General features: G+C 59.9%; 4 protein-coding genes across 10 annotated transcripts in view; 3 read left to right on the top strand and 1 right to left on the bottom strand.

Annotated features, from left to right (window-relative positions):
• Window positions 1-318: 318 nt before the first annotated feature.
• LOC128751761 (collagen alpha-1(XVII) chain-like) lies at window positions 319-10,643 on the top strand. Its single transcript, XM_053852953.1, has 54 exons — window positions 319-371; window positions 518-699; window positions 1,040-1,420; window positions 1,484-1,531; window positions 1,600-1,635; window positions 1,738-1,785; window positions 2,244-2,387; window positions 2,452-2,526; window positions 2,593-2,658; window positions 2,802-2,882; window positions 2,942-2,986; window positions 3,049-3,204; window positions 3,267-3,347; window positions 3,412-3,456; window positions 3,539-3,661; window positions 3,726-3,911; window positions 3,982-4,032; window positions 4,098-4,124; window positions 4,192-4,218; window positions 4,278-4,340; window positions 4,414-4,518; window positions 4,581-4,643; window positions 4,714-4,749; window positions 4,809-4,862; window positions 4,932-5,003; window positions 5,069-5,131; window positions 5,184-5,255; window positions 5,328-5,354; window positions 5,416-5,451; window positions 5,535-5,570; window positions 5,635-5,751; window positions 5,822-5,950; window positions 6,038-6,088; window positions 6,173-6,235; window positions 6,311-6,361; window positions 6,447-6,473; window positions 6,546-6,596; window positions 6,706-6,750; window positions 6,809-6,838; window positions 6,999-7,118; window positions 7,188-7,301; window positions 7,378-7,473; window positions 7,538-7,633; window positions 7,706-7,780; window positions 7,859-7,996; window positions 8,082-8,222; window positions 8,310-8,432; window positions 8,488-8,595; window positions 8,663-8,785; window positions 8,900-9,040; window positions 9,099-9,248; window positions 9,444-9,524; window positions 9,595-9,639; window positions 9,726-10,643. The coding sequence occupies exons 2-54, from the start codon at window positions 663-665 to the stop codon at window positions 9,770-9,772; spliced, it is 4,446 nt and encodes a 1,481-aa protein (XP_053708928.1). The 5' UTR covers window positions 319-371; window positions 518-662; the 3' UTR covers window positions 9,773-10,643.
• Window positions 10,644-10,646: 3 nt separating this feature from the next.
• On the bottom strand, window positions 10,647-26,535 carry slkb (STE20-like kinase b). Of its 5 annotated transcripts, none has more exons than XM_053852976.1 (17): window positions 19,957-26,535; window positions 17,607-17,771; window positions 15,999-16,047; window positions 15,763-15,912; window positions 15,566-15,638; window positions 15,305-15,499; window positions 15,157-15,238; window positions 14,730-14,870; window positions 13,990-14,502; window positions 13,048-13,178; window positions 12,854-12,977; window positions 12,294-12,473; window positions 11,980-12,109; window positions 11,783-11,907; window positions 11,530-11,721; window positions 11,210-11,449; window positions 10,647-11,141 (listed from the first exon to the last, which is right to left on the bottom strand). In XM_053852976.1, exons 2-17 carry the CDS (start codon window positions 17,691-17,693, stop codon window positions 10,995-10,997), a joined length of 2,559 nt encoding a protein of 852 aa, XP_053708951.1. In that variant the 5' UTR covers window positions 17,694-17,771; window positions 19,957-26,535; the 3' UTR covers window positions 10,647-10,994. The 5 variants fall into 5 exon arrangements, with proteins under 5 accessions (XP_053708951.1, XP_053708952.1, XP_053708949.1 ...); XM_053852977.1 differs by having other exon boundaries at window positions 19,970-26,535; XM_053852974.1 differs by lacking the exon at window positions 19,957-26,535 and adding an exon at window positions 18,543-19,924.
• Window positions 18,947-21,757, top strand: stn1 (STN1 subunit of CST complex). Its single transcript, XM_053853006.1, has 9 exons — window positions 18,947-19,927; window positions 19,987-20,082; window positions 20,159-20,236; window positions 20,561-20,731; window positions 20,794-20,899; window positions 20,961-21,096; window positions 21,168-21,290; window positions 21,350-21,422; window positions 21,512-21,757. The coding sequence occupies exons 1-9, from the start codon at window positions 19,810-19,812 to the stop codon at window positions 21,673-21,675; spliced, it is 1,065 nt and encodes a 354-aa protein (XP_053708981.1). The 5' UTR covers window positions 18,947-19,809; the 3' UTR covers window positions 21,676-21,757.
• The window catches only part of LOC128751765 (SH3 and PX domain-containing protein 2A-like), a 14,773-nt gene continuing 9,320 nt past the window's right edge, over window positions 21,946-27,398 (top strand). Inside the window, exons 1-2 of one of the 3 annotated variants that reach the window (XM_053852971.1) lie at window positions 21,946-22,593; window positions 26,154-26,234. In XM_053852971.1, coding sequence (XP_053708946.1) covers window positions 22,498-22,593; window positions 26,154-26,234 — 177 coding nt within the window. In that variant the 5' untranslated portion in view covers window positions 21,946-22,497. The remainder of the gene's footprint in view (window positions 22,594-26,153; window positions 26,235-27,398) is intronic. The other 2 variants (XM_053852969.1, XM_053852972.1) reach the window with 2 other exon arrangements.

The raw sequence follows: 27,398 nt of genomic DNA, 5'->3' as shown, positions 1-27,398 counted from the left end.
TCCTCGTGTTCACGTGTGCAGCCAGTGAGCCGCGGGTTTATCCAGTTTATGGTGAGGTGCAGAACTGTCAGCGTGGAGGTTGTGTTTCGCGGGATATGGTGTGCAGGAAGTTATGGCCCGTCTCTGCTGTGAAGCCGGTGATTTGTGGCTATTAGAAGACGACTCTGTCGCCAGCTGCCTCAGCCGTGACTCAGAAACCATTAGGACTCACTCTGACTGAGACTCCAGCAGAAGCTGTGCCCTGCAGCGCCGCCGCCTCCTGCGCCACGCGTCAGGACTTGCAGAGACGCGGTGAGCAGAAGCACTGGGGTCAGGTGTGCTCATTTCTGCACGGCACCTGGACGACTTGCTTCTGCTGAGATGATCTGAAGGTAGGAAGGCTGCTTCACTGAAGCGCCAAGGTGAAGTCGCTCTGAGGGAGGAGGACCTCGGCAGGTCCCTCACTTGAGGGCCACCTGGCCTGCTCTGCTGGTTCATGAGGACTGAGAGGTGGTGCTGACCGTCTCCTCTTCTTCAGCCCTTTCAGAGAAAGGGGACCATCATCGTGCACTGAGTTTGCCGCCTGGAGCCGCAGCGTGAGCCGGAGCATCCACCTGCGACTGCAGCTGCGCGACTGAACAGAAGAGGCAGCAGCGGCTGACTTGTCGAGGTCAACTCCAGTCATGCAGAAGACCAGCTCCGGAGCGGGCGACAGCCGAGGTGAGGCCCGGCAACAGATTCACTCCGGGGCTTCTCTCGCTCTCCGCCACAAATAAGCCGCCTCTGAAATCACAGCCTCCTCCGGGTGAGTCTGGGGAGTCAGAGTCCCTAGTTTCCAGCTCCGGGAGTCGGCGTGACTCATCAGTAGAGAGGTTCTGACGGAGACCCACGGTCGGGCTGGGCTCACTTTCAGGCAGGTCCAGACAAAAGTGTCTCTTGAGCGAGCCAGAACGACCAGAACCAGCCCGGTCTTGCGGGCGAATTCCGGGCTGGGCAGGTGTCATGTGACGGAACCTTGAAAAGAGTCTGACAGGAAGTGACGGGGCATCTGGTCCCACAGGTCTGGGCGGGGACGGAACGACTGACACCAGTGGTTCTGCTCAGATCCCACCCAGCGGGTCGTACACGACCAGCTCCAGCAGTTCCGGACTCGCTCGTGGGCCCGACGGCACCAGCTTCACCGCAAAGGCCTCTGGAGGGGGGCTGACGGCATCCAGCGGGTCGGGCTTCAGAAGCGGTTCTGCCCGAGGGTCTGCGAGCTCAGGAGGGGAAGGGAGGAGAGATCCGGGCCCCGGGGTTCTGCTGGGTTCGGCCAAGACCAGCCATGGAGGAGGAGGAGCAGGGGAGGCCAGGAGGAACTCGCCGGCGGCCGCCAAGCTCTGGTCGGCGCCCAAACACAAGAAGGTCTCCACCGTGGGCGGCTGGCCGGACGTGTTCGACGGTCGGTGACCCGGCGCCGAGTCCCGGCTCTGGCGCCGGACCTCAACGCTTCCGTGTGTTTCAGGAAGCTCCAGTCCCGAGTCTTCTCCCGAGTACAGCAGGAAGGACTACGGTGAGTTCCGGAGGTCATGTGACGGGCGGAGGCGCAGCGGGTTTGAAAGCGCTTCTGTTGAACTTCAGGTGGTGCCACCAGCAGAGGGCGATCTCAGAGCAGAGGTACGGCCGGTCCACACCTCAGGCTCAACAGGCCGCCGTCCACAGGCAGAGCAGGTGACCAAGTGTTGTGTTCGTGGAGCGCTGAAGCACCTGTCTCCCCAGAGAGTGAGATCAGAGCCAGACTGCAGAGCGCCTCGCCACCCGCCAGCTGTGAGTAGCGCCCCGGGTGACCCGCAGCAATCGCTCTTTGTGACAGACTTTGACTTTGTCAAGCCTCAGTTTGAGGGTTACAACCACAAAGTGACTCGGCGAGGGTCCTCACTAAGACAGGAGGACAAACACGGGTGTGTGTGTGTGTGTGTGCGTGTGGTCAGTCTCCGGGTTTGAGTGGATCGATATCGATCAGTCACCAACTGGCGTGTCGTCTCAGTGGCACAGGTCACGTGACAGGGCCCGTGTCTCGACGGTGTCGTCCAATGGGAGAGTGGCGCTGTCAGTCACGTGACCGGCTGTGACGCCAGACAGGCGGAAGCTGGAGAGACAGTGATGAGAGAAGGAGAAGGCGATGCAGCGGGGTCAGAGGTCACGGCGGCCCTCTCTCTCCCAGCCTTCTGCTGAAGCTGAGAGCGCCACCTGCTGGGCTGTGACGGCTGCCTGCTGCTCTGCAGGGACGGAGCTGGACGAGGTCAAGCGTCTGCTGCGAGGCAAGCGCTCGGGCAGCGCCAGCCCGCCGCGCTCGCCCAACAACACCCTGCCCATCCCCAAGAAGGGCAGCGTGGAGAGCAGGGCCCCGGCGGAGACCTCCGGCCCAGGTAGGGCTCACCTTGGCTTGGGAGAAGGCCGTCACCTGGGGCTTCATGTCCTCCTTCACCGCAGAGCTCTACAGCAGCGTCTGGTCCTCCGGCGTCAACACCAACCCCAACAACCTGTCCGGCGGCCGCTGCTCTCCAGGTCGGCGCCCGGCTCGGACCCGGACTGGGACTCGGGCCGGGACTCTGACCCGCCTCTGTGTTGCAGGCGCTCAGAAGAAGGTGACCCTCAGCGCTCCCGCCGTCAGCAACGGCCTCCTGTACAGCAGCTCAGGTGCGAGCCGTCACGGAGGGGCGTGGCCCCAGACGCCCCTCGGTCAAGCCGTCGAGCTTGCACCGCTCTTCTCCTTTGCTCTGCTCCTCACCCACTCTTCCATCCTGCTCCTTGCCTCCCTGACTCCGCACCTCACCTGGCAGTTCCCACCTACGGAGTCCAGAACAACCTGCTGGGTTCCGCTCCTGCTGCTTTCCCTTCCGCCGGCTCCAACCTGCCGACGGGTGAGCAGTCACGTGACCGGCCGTGGCCAAGGCCCACAAGTCACATGCTTGTCTTTCAGTCTACGGCGTCCAGAAGAACCTCTCTCCGCCGGGACTGGGCTCCGGTAGGACGGCCCGCTCTGGATCTCACACGCGGGTTCTGACGTCCCGTTTCTGCCCTCGACAGCGCGCATCAACGCTCCGAGTGCCGAGGACTCGAGCAAGGACTTCAAGTCGGTCCACATGGAGCTGGGAGCTCCAGTGGAGAAGAAGAGCGAGCGCTTGATCGTGATCAAGGACTCGGGGAAGCAGTTCATGTCTGACCCTCCGGCGCCCTCAGGTGGTGAGCCGCACACGCGACCTCCCATCCACGCCGCTCACCTGACTCTTGTGGGACGTCCGCAGCGCTCTACTCCGACGACTCGCTCAAGAGAGAGAAGCAGAAGCTGTCGGCCGCCAACGTGGACCTGGTGCACGGGGTGAACTGTGAGTGAGAGGAGTGAGACGTCGGTGCTGCGGCGCCCGAACACCAACGCTGCTTTCTTCACAGACGGGCCGCCCAAAACCGCCACCAAGGACAAGTCCACCTACGCAGGTACGGCCCCCTCCAGCTCGGACCTGGGACCGGGGCGTGTCGGCGCGTGACCTCACGTGCACGTGTGCTTGTCTGGGTCCAGTGGTCGGCGCCGACGACCCGGGCTGCGGCCTGTGCTCCTGCTGCAGCTGGTGGAAGTGGCTGCTGGCGCTGCTCCTCAGTCTGCTCACGCTGCTGGGACTCCTGTTTGGACTCGTTGCTCTGGGTAAGACCGGCCTCTGCTGCCACACCTGGGCTCCTCACTTGTCCCGCTCGCCCTTCTGCCAAAGGCCAGGAAGTCAAAGGCTTGAGGAGCCGGGTGGAGGCTCTGGAGTCCACGTCGGCGCGCACCAGCCGCCTGGAGTCCAGCTACCCGCTGGGCACCGACAACGCCATCAACTTTGGAGACGGCGTGGCGCTGAAGCGGAGGGTGGAGCAGCTGGTCCGAGAGGAGCTGGCCTCCGGCGCCGCGAGAGGTACAGGGCATGCGCCGGCCCCTTTTCCCCGGGACGCTTCTGCGCTGACGTGAAAACCTTGCTCCGTCAGATTCGGTGCTCCACTCTCTGAAAGGAGCCAAGGGCGAGCCTGGAGCCAAAGGTCCGCTCAGCACCGCCTGCCGCTCCTTCTGCTTGACACTCACCCTGAATGTGTCTCCTTCACAGGTGACCCCGGCCAGCTGGGACTCAAAGGTCAGACCTTCTCTCTTTCACTGTCGAGAGCTTGGGAGTCAGACGTGACCACCGCTGCTTCTTCCAGGTGACGCTGGATTCCCGGGTCAGCCAGGTGAGTGGCCTTTGACCACGGCACGTCCTGGCACAGCTCATGGCAGCCTCCGCCGGCAGGTCCACCGGGCCAGACGGGCCGACCCGGCGCCGATGGAGCGCGCGGCGCCAAAGGAAATTCAGGTCTGATCCCCGCGCTCTGGTGGCGTTTGCTGGTGGTGAGAAGGGGCCGGCGCTGAGTGCCGTCTGCCGACAGGGGAGGCGGGGCCGGAGGGTCCAGCGGGCCCCAGGGGCAGGGAGGGCCTTCCCGGACCACGAGGAGACACTGGAGCGCCTGGCTTTGGAGCCAAAGGAGACAGAGGTGGACAATCTATGGTGCCGGCTGTGTCTGACTGTTTGACTCCGTCTGCCCTTGTCCGACAGGATCTCCCGGTGACCCCGGTCGCCCCGGACCTGCCGGGGTCACGGGACCCGTCGGACCAAAGGGTAAAGATGATCATGGTCGGGTGTGAGCCATGTGTTCAGGGTGAAACTGACCGTCGGATCCCTCTTTCAGGATCAGCAGGAGAGCAGGGGGCACCCGGAGGTCCAGGTGAGGTCTGCGGGTCCAAGCGGCTCAGACACAGGAGTCAGACATGTGTGTGTTGGCAGGTTCGCCAGGTCAGAAGGGCTTCCAGGGCGAAGCAGGACCTCAGGGACCCAAAGGTGCTTCAGTAGTGTTGAGAGCAAACACACGACTTGTGTGACACACGCTGACTTGTGCGCCCCCCTCAGGCGACAGAGGAACGCCAGGCCTCGGCGGGGGCAAAGGGGACCCGGGTGAGAGGGGGCCGCGAGGACCGCAAGGTGGGACACTGAGCAGCGAACGAAGCGGCACGCCACCGGATGACTCTCATGTCTTTCACTGTCAGGCGAAGCAGGACAAGCTGGAGCCAGCGGTCCTGCAGGGTCGAAAGGCTCCAAGGGAACAGCTGGTGAGTCCATGTTCAACCGTGGCACCAGAGTTTTCATGCATGTCTGCGGCAGGTGACCCCGGCTCAATGGGACTTCCTGGTGTGAGAGGACCCCCAGGTCTCCCCGGAGATGCAGGTCCAGCAGGTGAGCTCAGCCAGCCTCTTCTCTGAGGGCAGATCTTCTTCTTCACCTCCTGCAACTCTCTCGTGTGTGCAGGCTCTCAGGGACTGCAGGGACCTCCAGGTGAGCAGCTCCCCACTGGCGCTGGTCGTGCTGAGCCTAGAAACATTGTGTCCCTCCGCAGGTGTTGCTGGTGTCCCTGGTCAGCCGGGCGTCCAAGGTAATCACAGCAGGAACTCCTTAGCGTAGATGTGGGTCATGAGCAGGAACCCGTGGGTCAATAGAAGGCTCTTGCTCTCGCAGGTGAGCCGGGGTCGCCCGGGAGGGTCATCGCTCCAGGTACCAGAGCTCCAGCTGCTCGTGAGCTTCACACAAGCTCACCCTGACTTTGTCCTTCGCCCAGCTGGCTCCGACACCGTGGCCGTCCCGGGACCACCCGGCCCTGCTGGGCCTCCGGGTCCAGCTGGGTCACCTGGTTTGTCAGGACCGATTGGGCCTGCAGGTGTACCAGGACAACCAGGTGGGTTGAGAACCGAGGAAGGAGACGCAGATGACGACTTTGCTCTTTCACCCGTGATGCCACGGTCCAGGTCCAAAAGGGGAGCGAGGAGAGCGAGGAGAGCAAGGCAGGACCACTCCTGCGTCGGATCCCTCTCCTGCGGGAGCACGTCCTGGCCCACCTGGACCCCCAGGTCCTCCTGGAGCGCCCGGTCGTCCAGGTGTGTCGCCACAGCCCTGGTGACGGCTGTGATGATTTCTGAAATAGTGATGTGAGTCAAGATGGTGACTGACGCGTCCTCGTTCAGGCGACAGCACACAAGGACCACCAGGACGGCGAGGACCACCTGGAGAGCCAGGTGGGACGCTTTTTTTCCTCGGCCTTGCTGAGGGAACCTTCCAAAGCGGTCAGTCCGTTTCACGTTTTTAAACGCGCCTCACAGGTCTTGGCTCACCAGGACCACGAGGCCCGAAGGGAGAGCCTGGCAGCTTCCTGCCAACCTCAGGTTTGTTACATGCGGTGCAATGTTCGATCGTTGCCAAACATGAATCAAACATTAGTTCTCTCCACTCACCTCCAGAGACCTTCTTCGCCGGACCTCCAGGACCTCCAGGACCACAAGGATCAACCGGTGAGTTACGAACCGAGGAGAGGAGGCGCAAAGACATCAAGGCAGCGCATTGTTTTCTCTTACGAGCTACAAATCTTCTTCACAGGAGAGCGAGGACCACCCGGTTATCGAGGTGAGACGTGCGTGCACGCACACGCACACACACACCGGTGTGTCTTGACCTCTTGGAATCCAATTGTCTCAGGTGAACCAGGTCAACCAGGACTACCAGGAAGTCCAGGGGAGCCGGGTCTTGGTAAGTCCAAACTCAAGTCCAAATGTTGAGCAAAGTCTTCTTGTGTGGTGGACAGGGCAGCAGGTTTGACAGTAAGCCTCACCAACATAACATCCCCTTCTTGTTTCAGGGTATCCGGGTCAGCCAGGACCTCAAGGACCAGCCGGACCTCAAGGTAAACATAGTTTTCAAACCTCTATGATGAAGAAACCAACGACTCTGTGGTCATTCAGGGGAGCCAGGAATCCCAGGCGGCTCTGCAGGTAACATGAAGACTGACCAACATGGAAGCAGCTGCGTGTTGGGGCGAGGTCTTGGTCCGGGCTTGTGGACCAGTCTGGGAGCTCCCAGCTGAAGGACCAACACGAACCAACGGTGCAGCGCTCGTCCCGCCTCGACTTACTTCCTTTGGTGTTTCTCTAGTTGTACCAGGTGGCTTCTCCATACCTGGACCCCAGGGCCCTCCCGGCCCACCAGGTCCACCGGGCCGCGACGGCAGCGGGTCACTGGATGTGGGCCAGTACATCACAGACTACCTGCAGAGTGAGTTGCAAACGCTGGTGCGATCGAGGAAGTCATGGGTTTGTCGCTGGACACTGTCATTCTTCTCAGGGGGAACCTTCAGTCAGTACCTAGGTGGACCACCCGGGCCTCCTGGTCCTCCAGGTCCACCGGGTGATGGCTCGGTGGAGGATGTGGCGAACCACGTCATCGCGTATCTCCAGAGTAAATATGAAATACACTTGACAGCAGGGAGGTGTTCCAGCAGGAGACCTGATGACTTGATGCTGATCCCTGTCAGGTCATGGTCGAGGATACTCCACTGCCGCTGGTCGCCCTGGTCCACCAGGTCCACCTGGCTCAGTGTCTCTCAACGACATCGTCGCATTACTCCAGCGTAAGTTCCGTCTCAGGGCAGTGAGTCTTAGGGCCGGATGTCCTGATCTTCTCGCTGTATTCAGGAGAAGATCTGAGGAACTATATTGCTGGCCCGCCCGGCCCACCGGGACCTCCAGGAGGTCAGGATGTGGTGGAACGTGTCCTCAGTTTGGTGAATGGTGAGTGAGACCTGATCACGGCTCATGTGGTCTGAGTGAGACCGAGACCCTGACCGTCTCATCTGTCTACAGAAAAGGGCCTCCTGGCGGCCCCTGGACCTCCTGGACCTCCCGGCGCTCCGGGCCTCCCAGGGAACGTGGTTTCCAGTAAGCACTCCTCACCCACCCGCCCCCACTTCACTTCAGAGGTGTGTTTTCCTGTCTGACGGGTGTGGACCTCTCCAGCTGGGTATCAGGCCGTCATGGGCCCTCAGGGCCCCCCTGGGATCCCTGGGGTTGCAGGCCCACCTGGCCCAGCGGGGCCACCTGGAGCACCAGGAGTGAGTAACTTCATCAGCTCCGACATCCGGGACTACCTGCAGAGTGAGTCGGGACACTTGCGTCCTTCTTGTCCCGGTCATGTGATCCTCTTGAAACTTGAGCGCCCATGTCCTTGTTCATTCCCAAGACGTGGACTTCAGAGGTGCCCCTGGTCTCCCCGGTCCACCTGGACCACAGGGTCCTCCGGGACCAATCAGCGGCATGGTTTCTTTTGCTGAACACGCCAGGTCGGACAAGCTGAGAGGAGAACATCAGGACTACGTGAAGAGTGAGTAGGCCTCCACGGACGAGTGGGGAGAAGACCCGGTCAGTCCACGGCCCGCTCCAGACGCTCGCGTGTTTCTGTGCTCTTCAGCTGCCTTCGGACTGCCTGGTCCTCCCGGCCAGAAGGGGGAGCCAGGCGTGCCCGGCAGCAGTTACTGGGGCGACGATGGCCACTTCTCCAACATGGTGGCTCGCGTGACGGACCACATCAGAGGTAGGAGAGCCCGCCTCTTCTCGGGCCCGGTGCTGACCTGCTTGTGGCTCCTCAGCTCACGGTCTGCTGCGAGACTCTGTCCAGGGCCCGCCAGGTCCGCCGGGCCCGCCGGGACACAGCCAGTGGTTGGGCTCCATGGAGAACATGGTGGACTACCTCAAATGTCAGTCCACGTTTCTTTGGTTTTCCGCCTGAAAACCCTGCATGTTATAGATGAATGTCTCATCCAGCCCAAGGATTGTTGGCTCCAGGCCAAGGGCCGCGAGGGCCGCCTGGGCCGCCGGGGCCGCCGGGGAGCCTGCGCTGGTTCGGATCTCATGGGAACGCCACAGACCTGGTGGAGTACATCAGATGTGAGAGACGACACGACTGCCGCCTGCACCGCGGCTGCATTAGCGATGCAGCTAGCGCAGTAGCGCGGCAGCTTTTCAAACGTCCTCCTCCTCTCCTTCCTCTCTTGCTCTCAGCGCACGGCGCCATGCACGACATCATCCGCGACTACACCAACCACATCTTCCAGGGACCCCCGGGACCGCCTGGGCCCGAGGGCCACGTCCGATGGTCTGGTTCTCCGAGGAACGCCACAGACCTTGTGGAGTACCTGCAGGGTAAGGGACGCGGCTCCCGCGTGACGGACGCCTCTTCAGCGGCCGGCTTCTCTTCCAGCTCGCGGCCTGCTGCTGGACCCCAGGCAGAATTACTACCACCCTGGTGAAAGGGGACTTCCTGGACCACCGGGACCTCCCGGACCAGCGGGACCCAGCCGAGTGTTCGGGTCACCGGCCAACGTCGTTGATTTGGTGGACTTCATTAAAGGTGAGACCTGATTCTGTCCAGGAAGCGGACGCCGACCCTCGGGTGTCAAGTCACGTCAGACAAGCTCTGGGGTCCATGAGTGAGACCACAGAGCCGGCAGGTCCAAGCCCAAGACGGAAGTGTGACAGAAGAGGGCGCCGCCTCCATTCAGGACCTGTCCTCACTCACACACACACACACACGTGTCCTCTGCAGAACATGGAGCCATCGTAGGACCAGCTGGGAGACCTGGACCCAGAGGACAGATGGGCTACCCAGGACCCAAGGGAGAGAAAGGTACTAGTTGCAATGTGTTTATCGGTCTCTTTTGAATCCGTCACTGACATTGTGTGTGTGTGTGTGATAGGAGACCAAGGTCAGGAAGGTCAGCGGGGACAGAAAGGTGACAAAGGTCAGTGTGAACTAGAAGACTCTCAAACCTTGTGGGGCTTGGACAGGTCACCAGAGGTTGACATCTTTACCTGCTGTCATGTCCAGGAGACTTCAGTCTGCTGACCAGAGCCAGGAGGAACGCTGGAGTCTGAGGGTCCAAGGGCCGAGTCAAGTGTCGGCTCCCAGCGACATTAGCACTCAGCTACATTAGCACCCGGCTACATTAGCGCCATCTAGATTAGCACCCCAGCTACATTAGCACTCAGCTACATTAGCGCCAGCTAGATTAGCACCCCAGCTACATTAGCACTCAGCTACATTAGCGCCAGCTACATTAGCACCCCAGCTACATTAGCACTCAGCTACATTAGCGCCAGCTAGATTAGCACCCCAGCTACATTAGCACTCAGTTACATTAGCGCCAGCTAGATTAGCACCCCAGCTACATTAGCACTCAGCTACATTAGTGCCAGGTACATTAGCACTCAGCTACATTAGCGCCAGCTAGATTAGCACCCCAGCTACATTAGCACTCAGCTACATTAGTGCCAGGTACATTAGCACTCAGCTACATTAGTGCCAGCTAGATTAGCACCCCAGCTACATTAGCACTCAGTTACATTAGCAGCCGGTTACATTAGCACCCAGCTACATTAGCACTAAGTTACATTAGCACTCAGCTACATTAGCACTCAGTTGCATGAGCGCCCAGCTAGATTAGCGTCCTCTTCAGCTTCGTTGGTTCCTGCTGCTTTATTCAAGGGGAGGGGCTACGGGGGACATGAGGTTTTAGCACCTTAGCAAGAGTTGAGCTCCAAGCCTGTGTCCCTTTTCTTAGACGCTTGGTTCGGGATGACATGACTGCGTTTGCGCTCGTGGCTCGCTCCACGCAGCAGGCGCTGGGGGCGTGGCCTCCACCACACCGCGCTGGTGTGAACAGTGTTTTGCAGTTGTGTTCAGGGACTTCACTTTTTGTTTTGCTCATACTTTTGGAAGTTTTGGAATAAAAGCCCGCAGGGACGTCTGAACACGGAGCAGCTCTTTATTTCCACGCGCTGGAACTACACGACCGTGACCACAGACTGAACCAGCCGGATCGGCTCTGCACATCACCAGGAGAAACGCGCGTGCACGAGCCCAGAGGGAGCAACCTGCCGTCAGCCCTCAAGGTTCCAACCCTCCTGAAGGAGCCGCCGTCATCTGAGCCGTCGGGTTCCTGCGTGGGCCCCGCCGGCCGGCCGGCCGGACTGGGACCGTCTTCGCGTCCCGTCTGGTGCTGTCATCGGGAGCAAGAGAGCCTCCTGGCTGGAGCAGAAACTAGCGTCTGGGCTAACACTGTGTACAAGGCTTGGCGTCCAGAGGCGCTTCCCTCCGCTAGAAGCCGCTGGAGTGGACGCTGGGGACGGGGTAGAACTTGCTGATGCGGCTCTGGGAGGACGGGTTGAGGCACTCGGACTCGCCGCTCATCTTGAAGAAGACCTCCTGCTCCTGGAGCTTGCGGGCAAACTCGTCCTCCAGAGCCTGCGGAGCGAGTCGTCTGAGTCAGGCGGCTGGAGACGGGCGGGCGGGCGGGCCGAGCCGCACGGTACCTTCTTCCTGGGACGCAGCTTCTCCCTCCAGTCCTTCAGCTCCTGGCCGTGCTCCTCGTCCAGCTCCTTCAGCTTCTGCGTCTCGTGCTCGATCAGCAGGTGGCACTTCTCGTTCTGCAGCTGCTGGAGCTCGCGCACGTTGGCCTCGCACTGCAGCTGCAGGTCGCGCATCTGGTTCTCGTGCTTGTGGTTCTGCTGCAGGCGCTCGCTCTTCTGCCGCTTCTCCTCCTGAGCTGCGAACTGGAGCGCAGGAGAGTGGGCGGCGGAGGGACGCGGGCGGCGGAGGGCCGCGGGCGGGCGGCGGAGGGCGCGGCGCTCACCTGCTTGACCTTCTCGCGCTCCTGCTCCGGCGTGATGGCAGCCGCCGTGATGCGCAGACTCTTCTTGAACATGGCCATGCGGGTCTTGGCGTCGCTGCGCTGGATCTTGGGCAGCCGCGTCCGCTCCTGGCTCTGCTTGTTCTTCAGCTCCTCCACCAGCCGCTGGTTGTAGCGCTGCATCTGCTCCATCTCCTGGAGACGTGGCACAGCGTGAGCCGGGTGCCACCTGCAGGGCGGCCCTGGGATCACGCACCTTCTCGTGTCTCTTCAGAAGCTGGTGTCGCTGCATGAAGTACTGGTCCTTCAGCTGCTGCTTGAACAGCTGGTGCTTCTCCTGCAGGTGGCGCTCCTCCAGCTCCCACATGGCGGCCTCCCGGGCTGAGGGCGACACAGGCGGCGGGTCAGGGTGGAGCCGGCCGGTGGGCGGGCGGGCGGGCGGGCGGGCCTCACCTCGCAGCAGCTGCTGCTTGTGGTTGAGGCAGTCTCTCTCCACGGTGGCCAGCTCCACTTTGTGCTGCTGGATGATCTTCTTCAGCGCCGAGTCCAGGTCCTGCTGCTGCTTCAGGACAAACTCCTGCTCCTGCACGTCACCATACACCAGACACAAGCGGATGCTCTCAGCTGAAGCATCCTGCCGGGGTCGGGCCCAGGTCGGCCTGGGACCCAGAGGCGTCCGTCCTCCGCCTCCTGACGCGTGCGTGTCCCTGAGCAAGACCCTGAACCTGACCTCAGTGTGTGAACGGCTGACTCTGGCTCTGACTCACCTCCTTCTTGCGGTTCTTCAGCGCGCTCAGGAACCTGGCCAGCTCCTTGTCCTGCTCCGCTTTGATGCGCTTGGCCTCCTCCCTCAGGCGGGTGGTGTGTTCCTGCTCCAGCCGCTCGATGGTCTGCTTCTGCTGGCGCTCCAGGTTCTCCACCTCCTGGTCGTACTGACGCTTCTTGCTCTGCTCACACGCGCAACACACCTGACCGTCAGCGTGAAGACGAGCACGAGAACGTTCTGATCTCTGTCCTAGTGTGGAGCCTTGTTGTCATGGCGACGCCCGAGCGAGTCAAGTGTGACCCAAGGGCATGGACACGGAGCCCAGTCTAGGCGCAGAGGGACCGACAATGTGTTGGAGTTTTGGGGCGAGGGGTGCCCCTCAAGACAGAGACCCGGGTCGGGTTGCTGTCATGACTCATGCGCTGAATGGCTGCGTTCTGCTGTGAGTGACAACAGCGTTGTTGTCTCCCGGGACACTGGTGACGTACGCGGCTCATATCAAGGCATCAGTCAGCGTGTTGCCGCTGTGGGACGCCCTTTACAGGCTGGTGCGGTGCTGACCGTGGTCTCCTGCTCGAAGCGTCGGTAGATCTGCTCCTTCTGCGCCTGCAGCTTGTTGCTGAGCTGCTGCTGAGCCCTCTGCTCCTCCTTCTGCAGCAGACGCAGCTCCCGCAGCTCTTGGCGCCTGCGGACCAGACAGTTGACATGGCAGCGCCACCATGTGGCAGCAGCACATGCCCAGGCGCCACTCGTACCTGAGGAACCTCATCTCCTCGTTCTTGGTGTCGTTGTCCGTGATGATCTTGGACGTCGTCACGCTCACTTCCACGCCGTCCACCATGAACTTCCTCGTCTTCTTCAGAGTCTTTTTCTGCCGTTTGGACTCCTGGGACGGAAGAGAGGAGTTTCCAACACCAGAGAGAGAGAGAGAGAGAGGGAGAGAGAGAGGGCGAGAGAGAGAGAGAGGGAGAGAGAGAGAGGGAGAGAGAGAGGGCGAGAGAGAGAGAGGGAGAGAGAGAGAGAGAGGGAGAGGGAGAGGGCGAGAGAGAGAGAGAGGGAGAGGAAGAGAGAGGGAGAGGGAGAGGGAGAGAGAGAGAGAGGGAGGGAGGGAGAGAGAGGGAGAGAGAGAGAGGGAGAGGGAGAGGGAGAGAGAGAGAGAGAGAGGGAGAGAGAGAGGGCGAGAGAGAGAGAGGGAGGGAGGGAGAGAGAGGGAGAGAGAGAGAGGGAGAGGGAGAGGGAGAGAGGGAGAGAGAGAGGGCGAGAGAGAGAGAGGGAGGGAGGGAGAGAGAGAGAGAGAGAGAGAGGGAGAGGGAGAGGGAGAGGGAGAGAGAGAGAGAGAGAGAGAGAGGGAGAGAGAGAGGGCGAGAGAGAGAGAGGGAGGGAGGGAGAGAGAGAGAGAGAGGGAGAGAGAGAGAGAGAGAGAGAGGGAGAGAGAGGGAGAGAGAGAGGGCGAGAGAGAGAGAGGGAGGGAGGGAGAGAGAGAGAGGGGGGGAGAGAGAGAGAGAGAGAGAGAGAGAGGGAGAGGGAGGGAGAGAGAGAGGGCGAGAGAGAGAGAGGGAGGGAGGGAGAGAGAGAGAGGGGGGGAGAGAGAGAGAGAGAGAGAGAGAGAGGGAGAGGGCGAGAGAGAGAGAGGGAGAGGGAGGGAGAGAGAGAGAGAGAGAGAGAGAGAGAGAGAGAGAGAGAGAGAGAGAGCTCACCTGCGTGGACGCGGAGCCCGGCTCCTTGGCCTTGGACAGGAAGCTGGAGATGGACAGGTTGAGGTCCACGCTCGTGCCATCTGCCGTGGATCCGTTCCCAGAGTCAGAGTCTTTGTCCTTCGCGGTCCCACTCTCCTCTTTGGCCTCTCTGGAGAGCTTCTCGTCGTCTGGTAAGGTCAAGGTCACCTTCAGATGTTTGTACAGGGCTTGGTCTTCTGCTGGAGTCGGAGCCTCCTCAGGAGTGTCAATGAGCTCGGGTGACTCCACAGCAGGACTCTGGGCGGTGTCCACCTCCTGCAGCTGCAGCATCTCCTTCACGTTGGAAAGGTCCTTCACCTCACTGGAGGCCTCCTCTGGCTTCCGCTCCACAGAGCTGGGAGCCTCCACGTGGTTGGAGACGGGCAGAAGCGTTTCCACCTTCTCAGGGACGGACTCCAGGCTGGTGGGCGAGAGTGGGACCTTCTCGTCCTCGGAGCTGAGCACGCTGGCGTCCGATGGCGCGCGCTGGTGACCCTGCAGACCACAAACACCAGTCTTCGATGACCTGCGGTCACAGGCCGCGCTGAGAGACATCGATGATCACATCTGCTGACCAGAACCGGACTCTGAACCCGACCCAGTTGGACTCACCCAGACATTCTGAGATACGGGCGCCATTATCCGAGAGCAGTCATGTGACCTCAGGGTGAGCCTTCAGAGGAGCACCTCAGGACTCAACAGTGTCTCGTGGCTTCACTCACCAGCCGAGGAGCCGTATCCTCCTCCTCCTCCTCCTCCTCCTCCTCCTTGTGCTCCTCGATCTCCTCCGTGACTTCGGCCTTGGCCTCAGCGATGACCTCCCGCAGAGGTCGGTTGTCCGTAACGGTGGACACGAAGGGATGCTGGAGCAGAAAACGCCACCAGTGAGAGCTCCTTCATCTCAACAGCAGGTGAAGAGGTTCGCGAAGGCTCCACACAGGTCGCCGCTCAGGTGAGCTCCAGGATACAACACAAGACCGCACCCTCACCTTCTTCAGCAGGTGCAACATGCTGAGGAGCAAAAGCTGGACGGGACAGAGAGCTCCTCTCCGGGTCCTCCGCTTCATGTTTCAGCCGCGCGTGCGTGCGTGAGACGCAGCATGGAAAGCAAAGGCGCTCAGACGCCGCCGCTTGAGACATGACACCCACCTGCAGAAGCTGCGGCGCGCTCCATCGGTTGTCCACGTTCTTGTCCAAACTCCTCTTGAGGAAATCACTGAAGTCAGCAGACCTGGAGGGCCACATGGTCACATGGTGGGCGCACACACAAGAGGCCCCGGCACCGCGCAGGACTCACCAGCGCGACGGCTGCAGGAGCGTGGGGGGCTCGGCCTTGGCGATCTTCAGCAGCACTCTCATGGGGTTCATCTCGTGATTGGGGGGTTCCATCTGAGCCAGCTCGATCAGGGTCACGCCCAGAGACCAGACGTCGGCCTTGTAGTCGTAGGGACGGTCTTTGGACGTTTCGCACATCACCACTTCTGGAGCCATCCTGCAGGGGGCAGTCTCAGTGGCGGCGCCGGTGAGCACGCGACCCGCCGCCCCAGCAGCCACTCACCAGTACGGAGTGCCGATGAAGGAGTCCCTCCTCTGCAGGGTCTTGCTGTTCTTGGCAGAAACGCCAAAGTCGGCTGAAAGAGATGAGGAGCGTTTACAAGACTCGGTCTTCTCAAGGAGCAACTGCAGCGTGTGGACCTGTGCGCCAAGCGATTGACTCCACTTCCCGCACCAAGGGACTCGTTGGGACTCTCTTACCCAGCTTCACGTCTCCGTCCAGGGTGAGCAGGATGTTCCCGGCCTTCAGGTCTCGGTGGATGATCTTGTTGTCGTGGAGGTAGAGCAGCGCCTGCAGCGTCTGGCGGCACACCACCTTGATCTGAGGCTCTGTGAGGGGCCGCTCCAGTTCTGCACAGGCAAGTCACCACAGGTCAGGCTCTGCTGGACCTGCTCCACGGAGGGACCCGAGAGACAGACTGCAGGGCCACACCCACCCAGCATGACGGCGTCCATCGCCCCTCCAGCACAGAACTCGATCAGGATCTGCAAACCAGCAGAGACGACGCTTGTTTGCCCAGGGGTTCGCAACCTTTTGGATCTCGGGGCCCATTCAAGTCAAAGAACCCATTCGTGACTCTGGATTTCATCTGTGATCAATGACCATATTCACTCGAGTCACACGTAAACCAAGCAAAACCATGTGACATGAAGCCACGTGATCAGCAGAAGCAGGTGCAAGACATGTTCACCTCAATGGACTGAAGAGAAAGGCACTTGAGACTCCAAAAAAGATGAAGGAAAAAAGTGGAAAGGAAAGTATCGCTACAAAATCAATTTTCAAACCTGCTCCAACAGGTGAACAGTGTGTACTGTAGGGGGCGCCATCACTGTCTTCATCACTGTTTCTGTCCAAGAACTCCTCCATAGTTGGTGAGGATCACAGACGTGCAGCTGTCAGGTCAGTTCACTGCTGCCACCATACCTGGCTCAGGGGTTAGAAGCCAGCCTCTCACGGCCCACAGGGGTGAAGGACCACGGGACTAGACGCCGCGTGACACATGTCTATTACAGAGGGCTGTCAGTCACCGAGGTCATCAGAGGTGCCAGCACAGCAGCGCTCTGGAACCTTCTGAGCTGGAAACACATGACTCAGCCGCCACAGCACAGGGAGCTCTGTGAGCGGGTCACGCGGTGCAGGCGCGGCGCATGAATGAAGTAAGAGGATCACAGTCAGCTGCCGCTCCGTTTCTTACGCTGTTGAGCCGATTAGTGCGGCCACAGCAACACATGACGGCACTTCTGCTGCCATCACTTCTGAGCGGTGACGTCGCCACAGCACCGGACTGGACCGGCCGCGCTCAGTCCGGTGGTTCTGGCCTGGACCAGTGCCGGTCCTCACAGCAGAAGCAGGTCACACAAAACAGGGCGGCGCCGACGGAGCGGTCCGTGAGACGTGGAGCCCCAGGTTCTGAGGCAGGTCTTCTGCCCCGCGGGCCTCTCTGGATCCTCGTGAGGACCGGCCCGTGCCTCAGGTCCCAGCACAATGGTGTCTCTGAGCTGTCATTCGTCCGGAGGCCTGGACTGTTGTTGTAGCAGGCCTGGAGGAACAATCAGACCTCAGAGAGTCCGGGGCGGGAGGAACCGGGCCGGGCGTCCTCTGACACTCGTTTGTCTTCCCTGTCGTTCTGCCGACACACTAGAAGACATCTGCAGCTCTGCAAGGATCCCAGCTGAGCAGCAGCTCCATCTCCACATCAGAGCAGTCGCTGCTGAAGTTCGCCTTTTCTCCCCAGGTTTGACGATCGTGCCACTTCCTGTGTGAGGACAACTAGGAGGCCACGTGTCAAAGCCAAGTCTGTCTGTCTGTCTTTTCTGTGCGGCGCTTCAGATCAGGTGGGGACCACCTTGAGAAGCTCTGCGCTCACATCAGTGGCCGAGAGCGAGACGCCAGTGACATGTTCTGCTCTGAACGTTCATTTGGAGGCCCCGCTCCCTCGGGGTCTGCAGGCCCCGTCACGGACATGGGAGACAGATCATTGTACGCTTCCCTGCCGAACTGAGACCCACGGTCAGGTGACCCGGGACCGGAGCTGCCCACTCACCCACAGCTTGCTCTCGTAGTAAAAGGCATCCAGCAGCTTGACGATGTTGGGGTGGTCACATGACGCCAGGATGTCGATCTCCACCATGTAATCCTCCAGCTCCTCCTCCGTCTTTGTGTCGATGACTTTGGCGGCAGCGAGGACGCCGGTCTGCTTGTTCTGAGCCTGAGAGACAGGAGATGATGTCACTGACCAGCGAGAGCTCTGGGGACGGCGCCTTCCAGAAGAGTGGGGAACAGGAAGCGCAAGTGTGATGCGACGCTCGCGGCGGGAAGACCTCCATGCAGTCCTCGCGGCAGCCACTTCCTGTTGCTAACAACACAGCCACAGCTTCACGACACACACACGGCCACCGTGGCAAGGGTGAGAGAAGCCCAAATGGTTGAAGATAAAGGGACCACAGCGATGTCTCACGCCATGACTGAAAGTCCCATGGGTTTGTTTCCAGTCAGGAGCATCGTTCAAACCATTTACATCCGTTTTGTTGCTCACAAACGCCTGAAATCTCCAGCGCTGTCGCTCAGCTGCCTCTGCTTCCCGTGAGCCAGAACACCAGCAGAACCTGTGACTGCATCCTTGTGCAACAGGATTTGGACTGTTGGGAGAATAATTCCAAACGCAGGGCGAGAGCTCGGGTCAGCAGGGCTGCTTCCTCCTCTCCACACTTCACTGGGTCGGGTCGGGTCGGGCAACACCAGAAGAGCAGGAGCTCTGCACAGGCTCTCACTCACTCCAGGCACCAGTGGGAGGAAATCAGAGTGCCAGGGTGAGCTCTGCCCTCATCCTTCCACACCTTCTGAGACTGTGGTTCTCCTTGGAAATACGCCAGTGCGCCATGGTAGCCAGACCAGACCACAGTTCTGCAGTTCCTGGGCCGTCCATGGACCCAGACCCAATGCGTAAGGAGTGGGCACACGGTGCGCGAGCGCCTCCTACCTTGAAGACCTTGCCGAAGGCTCCGTCCCCCAGTTCCCCGACGATGTCCCACACCTCCTCCGGGTTCTCGTCTCTGCGGACGTGCTCGTACTGTTTCTTCTTCTTGTCAGCTCCCAGTTTAAATATTTTGCGGAAGTTAAAAAACGACATGGTGAATGGGTGGCCTGGGCTGGTCAGTGCGTGCGCGCGTCAGTCATGTCACGGGAAGCGGCCAGAAATCCCGCCCGGCTCCTGATGGCTCGCGCTCTTCGCTCAGCCTCGGGGTGACGGGTCCAGATCCCGGCGGCGCATCACGCGCCACCACCGCACCACAGCCGCGGCCTCGTGTCGCCCGAGTCTCAGTGGCGGAACAAAGCCCCGCGGGATCCTCGGACCCGGGAGCGCGCAGTCACGCTCCTGCGCTCCGTGTCGGACCTAGCGGATTTAGTGGCCGCGCGCGTTCACGAACGCGTGCGTGTTGTCCCCGCAGTCCTGGCGTCAGAGTTTGCAGTGAGAGTCCGCTCGCCTTGGAACGCGTTTCCTCTCAGGCTGCAGGCCGCGGCGGGTTGTCGTTCCTGCGTCTCACGCGCCGCTGCTCTGTCACGCTGCTGAACTCCAGGTCTTTGTGTTGACGGAACTACATTTCCCAGAGTCCACCGCGAGCTGCGCGCGGCGGCGCGGTTGATAACAGACTATTGCGCATTTCTGAGAAGCGAGGCCGCAAACAAAGCACGAGGCGTCTCGACGCCACGGCAGCGTCCAACCGCCCGGCAAACACGGCGCCACATCAGCGACCTGGCGAGCTCGCGTGTGTGACGTCAGGAGTCCGTCACGTGACGTCGCACTGGCCGTAACCTGCCCGCGACTTCAGAAGCCGTATTCATCGGTCACTTGGGCGAGTGTTGGCAGGGCGGCCGCACAACGCCAACACACCACACCCGCGGTTCTCGTCCTTCACCAGAGGAAACGGAACCAAACACCTTTTGGCCCACGGCGGCTTCCCTAGTCACGTGACTGGCGCCTCGGCGGTACGACAGTTTCGCCACAATATTATGTTGTGAGAGACGCACACCGGGACCACAGACCCTCTCACGGGACCCTCGACGCGCGCGCTCACTGACCAGCAGGAACAAAAGCAGCGCGCTGCCAGGACTTTGGACTGGAGGGCGCAGAATGACCACGCGCAGCCACTGGCCTTCCGCTTCTTGCAAAACATTCTTGGGGCAAATTGAGTCCTTTGGCGCTCAAGTGATTCCGCACGAACCACAGTAAAAGCTGAAATGACGGCATGCAGACGGCGCGCGAGCCTCCGTCGCTGCTGTGGGGCCTGGATCCGGTCTTCAGCGCGTTTGCAAGACTTTACATCAGAGACGTCCTGGAGATGAGCGAGTCGACTCAGGTGCCAGGTCTGTGACTCCGCTCGACTGTGACTCACCGCGCTCACTTACAGTGCCGTGTCCGCCAGGTGTTTACTTCTTCAACTCTCGACCGATCTACAAGGTCCATGTTCTGGGCACGGTGGTGTCCAGGAGAGAGCGCGAGGACTTCTTCTGCTACGGAGGCGCGTGTCGCTCTTTGTCCACTGGTGAGCAGGGGTGTGTGGCTGTGCTGCTGAGCAGCTCTGTCTGTCTTCACAGTGGACGATGGAAGCGGCGTCATCGCATGTCTGTGCTGGAAGAGTGACCTGATGAAGGAGCAGCTGGAGCCCAGCACAGGTGGGAAACCACGGGGCGCCAACACGTCTTCTCGACCCACTGGTGAAGCCCTCGTGAGGAGAAGATGCTAAAATGGAGCGAGAGGTTGAGGTCGACTGCTCTGTTTGTACTGAGCGTCTGAGTGTTTCAGATGAACACAGGCCGTGTTTCTACAGAAGCGGCTGTCGCCCGCGTGAGTCATTTGCACTTTCATACAGTATAGGCTGCTGATGCCGGGTTCCAGGGCTCAGAAATGGCGGCGTGAGAGCGTGGAGACTTGACTGGAAGGCGGATGTTTCTTCAGACCAAGCATCTTAAGCAGGAGTCATGACCGTTCCCCTGCAGGAGGGCGGCAGAGCGACGCAGCAGCCGGTGGATTTGATCCGGCAGCAGAGCTGAGGAAGCTGAAACAGGCTCAGGAGGAGCAGAGTCGTCTGGAGATCGGAGAGCTGCTGCGTGTGCGAGGAGCAGTCAAGACCTCCAGAGGGCAGAGGGAAATCATGGCCTCGTGCTTCTGTGAGTGCAGCTGCTCTCCGTCGAGCACAACAACTACAACAACAAGGCGTCCTGTGTCTCAGACAAGGTCAGCGACCCTGTGATGTCGGTCCAGCTCTCATGGATGTCAGAGCTGCCCCTGCTCTACAAGCAGGTGTACGAGCGGCCGCTGGAGCTGAAGGACCACAGGTAGGTCCCAGGCGGGCTCCCTGATGAAACGCCAGGATTCACTCGCTCACCTCGTCTTCAGAGACGTCAGCCTCCTCACCAGAGCCACCGACGCCGTTCGCGTCTTCCTGGAGGACAAGCCTGCGGTCACATTCCGCCCCTATGATGTCCAGGATCTTCTGCTGCCACTGGTCAGCACGCGCACTCCGGCGGAGCAGGTACTGGCTCGGGCTCTGCAGGGTGACTGTGTAGAAGGTCTCCCGCCTGACGGTGGACGCCATGTGACCAGGAGCCGGCCCCGGGTCCCTCAGTCTGCTCGCAAGTCTCTGCGCTTCTCAAGCAGACGTTGAAAGTTCTTCAAGAAGAGGGTCTGGTGTACCGCAAGGTCCTGTCCCAGGACCAAGTCTACTGTGTGAGTCTTCAGAAACAGGCCATGGTGTTGTTTTGCTGTCTGACCTGCTCGCTGCTCAGGTGACGCTGAAGGATCTCGACCTGACCATGGCAGTGAGAGACATCGTCCGAGAGGACTGCCAGCGAGACAAGTGTAGGTTTGCCCTCATGGGGCCAGTGTGTGCTTTGTGCTTCCCCACCTTCTCCGCGCCGTTGACTGTTGTTGTTGTTGTTCCGCTGCAGATGCAGAGAAGGGCGTCCACCTGCTGCACATCCTGTCGGCCGTGAGGCGGCGCTACAGTCCCAACGTGAGCAAGGCGGCTCTGGAGAAGGTCCTCAGCTCTCTGGAGTGCAGCAGTGACGTCATCAGCTCCGGCAACAACTACTACCTGGCTTTTGTCATGTAAAGACTCCTCTCTGGAGATGAGTCCGCGGTGTCATGGCAGGTTTCAAACCTGACTGCTGAGCGCCCTCTCGCTGGCCTGGCTTCCAAACCTTTGACTGTCACGTGACTCCACCGTCTTCTGTGGCTGGCTATTAAAATGCGCTGTTTCAGGTCGTCTGTCGGTCGGTGCCGTCGAAATGAACGGGACAGGCGTCCTCCCGCAGAACTGGAGTCTCGGCGCCGCGGGAGGGCAGTGTCGAGTCATTCATTAGCACCGCGCGTGACGTCACCCAGGTGGCCGCTGATTGGTCGCTCAGACGACATCTGGATCGCCGCTTCCAGTTGTTGGAGTCTCCGGACCAAACGAGCCCGTGACTCGCGGAGTCGACGGTTCGAGTCTCCCGCGTGGAACCCGGCTTCCTTCACCTCGTGACGTGCCTTGGAGGAGGCGGGAGGAGCGTTCGCGGCTGACGCGCACAGAGGACACGCGCTCGCTCGGAGGCCTGTCCCGGGTCCAGGGGGGAGCGTGTGGAGCCACCCGCTCGCGGACACGGCATCTGCGGGGGCTCGCTTCTACTCCCTCAGACACAAAGAGGAGCGCTTCTTCCATTCTCGGACGCCTGCTCCTCCTCCTCCTCCTCCTCCTCCCGCGGTCTGCGGCGGCGTCGACTCTGCCCGGATACACACCGCGCCTCGAAGACCGCTGACAAGTTTCCCCTCGGATTAAGGATCCTGGACGGCACCGGCCTGTCGGGCCGTCCCGGGAGCGGCTAACGGCTCCGCGGCCGCAGAGATGGGAGTCGTGACTTGTCCGCCGTGATCGAGGCGCCTCTCCCGGATCCTCATGCACAGCTTCTGCAGGGTCAAGATGCAGTTCCGGACGGTTCTGGACGTCAAGGTTGTGGACGTGGAGAAGCGGCGGAATCCGTCCAAGCACTACGTGAGTAGTTGTGATGCTTCTCTCACAAAGCGGGCCGGAACTCGGCTGGTTCCGGTGTCCGCGGCCGGCTCTCCCTCTGGCCTGTTTACCTCGGCGGCAGGAGTCCGTGAACGCACCGTTTCGACGCTCGCCATCAGGTGAGCCGCCGGTCACAGCGGAGCCCGGCGGGTCCAACTGGCCGGGGAACGTCTGCTCCACCCCCGAGTCCGACTGGGGACGAATGTGTCCGACCGCTCCACAACCGTCGCTCGTCCGCATGTGTCGCAACTCCGGAGCTAGTTTGAACCAGTCACGGCACCGTCCGTGTGAGGAGCTGAGCTCCACTGGCTCGTCATCGTCCAGCCTCTGGTGCAAGTGCGAGTCCACGTGTGGCGCTCGATCGCTGTGACCCACAAGTCAGTCTTGGCTCACTTCAGGGTCAGGTCAAGATATTTCCAAGCCTCAGGTACCACGCCACTGTTGCTGGTGTTCGCCAAGTTATGTTCACCACTCCGTCGCTTCACCATCACTCCGTCACTTCACCATCACTTCACCATCACTCTGTCACTTCACCATCACTTCACCATCACTCCGTCACTTCACCATCACTCCTTCACATCACCATCACTCTGTCGCTTCACCATCACTCCTTCATATCACCACCACTCCGTCACTTCACCATCACTCCGTCACTTCACCACCACTCCGTCACTTCACCATCACTCCGTCACTTCACCACCACTCCGTCACTTCACCATCACTCATCACATCACCATCACTCTGTCGCTTCACCATCACTCATCACATCACCATCACTCCGTCGCTTCACCATCACTCATCACATCACCATCACTCCGTCGCTTCACCATCACTCATCACATCACCATCACTCCGTCGCTTCACCATCACATCACCATCACTCCATCACATCACCATCACTTCACCATCACTCTGTCGCTTCACCATCACTCCATCACATCACCATCACATCACCATCACTGTCACATCTTCATCGCTTCACCATCACTTCACCATCACTCCATCACATCACCATCACTCCATCACATCACCATCACATCACCATCACTCCGTCACTTCACCACCACTCCGTCACTTCACCATCACCCCGTCACTTCACCATCACTCCTTCATATCACCATCACTCCGTCACTTCACCATCACTTCACCATCACTCCTTCACTTCACCATCACTCCTTCACATCACCATCACTCCTTCACTTCACCATCACTCCTTCACATCACCATCACTCCGTCACTTCACCATCACTTCACCATCACTCCGTCACTTCACCATCACTCCTTCACATCACCATCACTCTGTCGCTTCACCATCACTCCTTCATATCACCACCACTCTGTCACTTCACCATCACTCCTTCATATCACCACCACTCCGTCACTTCACCACCACTCCGTCACTTCACCATCACTCATCACATCACCATCACTCTGTCGCTTCACCATCACTCATCACATCACCATCACTCCGTCGCTTCACCATCACTCATCACATCACCATCACTCCGTCGCTTCACCATCACTCATCACATCACCACCACTCCGTCGCTTCACCATCACTCATCACATCACCATCACTCCGTCGCTTCACCATCACTCATCACATCACCATCACTCCGTCGCTTCACCATCACATCACCATCACTCCATCACATCACCATCACTTCACCATCACTCTGTCGCTTCACCATCACTCCATCACATCACCATCACATCACCATCACTGTCACATCTTCATCGCTTCACCATCACTTCACCATCACTCCATCACATCACCATCACTCCATCACATCACCATCACTCCGTCGCTTCACCATCACTCCATGACATCACCATCACTTCACCATCACTCTCTTGTCTCTTCTGAACATTGGAGCGACTGGTTGCTCACAGTTAGCACAGGACAAAACAGAACTCAGGAGGAAGAAGGAGAAAGGACCAGCTGAAGGCGTTCGCATGCTCGTGTGGGAGGGGCGACACTTTGGCTGAGGGATTTGACTTGGAGGTCACAAGGTCTGCCTCAGGGAGGTGATGCTTCTGGAGTGAGGCGCGGTGAATCTGGGGAACACAAGACAGCGATTGAGGAAAAGTCAGCAAATGGTGGCTGTTCCAGCTCAGCACAGAAGCAGACCAGCACCTGGTCCCGCTTCATCAATACTTCACTTGTTATCAGCAGCCAGTGAGCTCCAGCCGGCGCCGGCCCACCTTCTATTTCTGGCTCATAAACACATGGGAATCAACGAGCCGCCGGAGAGAACACGATGCCGCTCAGTCAGGACGTCCCTCCAGCCGTGGTCAGACTCTTGCGTCGGATCAGGGAGGGTGAGCTGGCCTGGAACCCTGGGAACATCTCCACACACACACAGACCACCGTGGTTCTTTACTGGGGCTCCCGGGCCTCTCAGGCGGCTCCTGCTGCGCACAACCGTCGGTCCTCACAAGGATAGGGATTTGTCCCCAGAAAGTTGGCTAAACAGGCCCCCGCACACACCCTCATGTCTGTTTCGCTGCTCATTGACATCGCCCTTTCCCCAGCCATCCAAAACACACGGCTGACCTGAACCACTGCTTTCACTGACTTTTAGCCCTCTAAACCTTGTGAGGACAGGCTGAAATGGGCTCACTAGGAGGAGGCTTGTCAAGCACTTGGCCTGGACCGGGCGTGGACCCGGGCCGGGCCTGCCCCGGCTCCTCGCTCCTGCCGGAAACTGTGAGAGTGAGAGTTTGTGGTTCACTGAGAGGAGCTTTCTGGCAGAAGGTTTCCAGTCCCACCCGGTCTGTCTTTTACGACTTCAAATATAGATGTTGAGGCGGAGTCCCGCGTCTTTCGTGGAGCTCCCACTTGTCTTCTTGTCGGCCGCCCGCTGAGTGTTTGGATGGACAGGAAATCTAATCCTGGTTTCAGAAGACTTCACCAGTGAAGCTTGCTCTGCTCTCACGGCTTCCTCGGGAAGCTCATGCCTCTCTCTGCTTGGCTGTTCTCTTGGAAGTCCTGAGTCCCTGAAGGTCAGTGAGAGGAGCTCTGCTTCTTCTTCTTCTGGGCCGTGAGCAGCCGCCCGCCTCCTTGGCGTCAGTGGTGTGGTCACGGCTTGGTCTCCGTCTGGGCCGCCAGCGTGGAGAGATGCTGAGGCTGTTTCAGCCGGAGGAGCACGCCCAAGGTCTGGTCTCCACTCTGCCACACTCTCGGAGCCTCATTGGAGACCTGACGGCTGATGTCACTGAGGCTCAGTGGTCCCAGCAGGAGCAGGTCGCGCCACGCTCCCGCTCGGTTCTGGCCATCACTGACGCGGAGATGACCAGCATGTGCTTGTGTGAGTGGCTTGGGGAGAACCTACATGAGTCTCTGAACTACAGAGTGAGGAGATTTTGCCCGCGCCTCGCTCCTTCAACCCTTACAACGTTATAATGAGGTTTGACTTTGGCTTCAGGAGGCGCGGCTTGGACAGCTTCAGTAAGATAGACGTGTGTGTCCCTCTGAAGACTCTGGACAGCAGATCAAGGTCTTTGTTCTGGTCTCTGAGCTGGTGTTTCTGTTTCTGCAGGTCTACCTCATCAACGTGACCTACTCGGACAACACCTCCCACATCATCTACAGAAGATACAGCAAGTTCTTTGACCTCCAGGTGACTCTCTTTGTGTGCCACTGCATGAGTGCGTCAGGAGAGGTCTGGCTGTCTTAGCCATGAGCGCTGCCCCCATGACGCCACCTCAGCGAAGGTGGAGAGAGAGAGAGAGCGAAGAGAGAGAGAAGAAAGAAAGGAGGTGGTCATAATGTCACTGCTGGCTGCAGTGTTGTCACCCTGTGCAGAGTGAGCGTGTCCCACAGCAGATGCCAGGGTTAAATCTGATGTGGACTTGGCCCCAGGGAAGGTAGCTCCTTCCCATGAAGGGTCTTTTCCCATCCAGTCCCCTCCCCCACCACACACACACACACACACACACACACACACACGTATCTGTCTATCCAAGTGATCCTCGGGGCCGGACGCGTGGCTGGGTCTCAGCACCTGTCGCGTCCCGGCATGTTGTTGGAGCCGCGTGGAGAGTGTTGACATCTCTGAGGCCGAGGGCCCCCCACCCCCCCACCCCTCGGCTCATATTTACAGTCCTCCCGCCTGTGAAGCCCCAGCCACCGCGGCCTCTGACTCGGAGATAAAGGTTGATCATTGACTCAGTGTGACTCACCGTCCAGCGGCTGTGGCTCTGGGTGCTCACATGAAGCCGGTCTTTGGAGTTGATCCGCGCGCTCACGTGGCCACAGACAGGAAGTGGAGGGCTGGTGGACGGCGTGGTGCCTGCGGACTCTGATCAATCCAGGCCCGTCTCAGCATGGGTGCCCCCTGAGTCCAGTCCAGTCAGATGGAGGGGGAGTCCCCGGGTCAGAGACGGTCGCTCAGCTCTTCTTGTCAGTGTTGCTGGTTCTGACCCGGCAGGTGCTTGTGCAGCCAGCACCAGAGCCAGAGAGAGAGACATCATCGCGGAAAGATAAAGTAGGTGGTGCCAGCACTGGTCCAGAGCTGAGCCATGCTGGCCCATCACCTTTGTCGCCGGCTGGTTGCCAAGGAGACCGCGGAGCGCCACCTGGGCTCACTGTCTCCTCGTGGTTCTGGGTCAGGTGTGGTCCAAACACCCAGGTCCTCTGGTCATCAAGTTCTCCCTCCCACTTCTCCTGGAGCCGGGCCTGAGGTCTGCACTGCCAGGGTCCAGTCTGAGTCTGTGTGTGAAGCCTGGAAGCCTCCCCCTCCACCCCCCAGAGACCAGACTCATCCGTCCTGTCGCGTCCTCAC

This window comes from Synchiropus splendidus, unplaced genomic scaffold, assembly GCF_027744825.2.
Source record: "Synchiropus splendidus isolate RoL2022-P1 unplaced genomic scaffold, RoL_Sspl_1.0 HiC_scaffold_37, whole genome shotgun sequence".
Taxonomy (NCBI): Eukaryota; Metazoa; Chordata; class Actinopteri; order Syngnathiformes; family Callionymidae; genus Synchiropus; species Synchiropus splendidus.
Note: the sequence above shows the minus strand (reverse complement) of the source record. Positions and strands in the feature narration are given on the sequence as shown.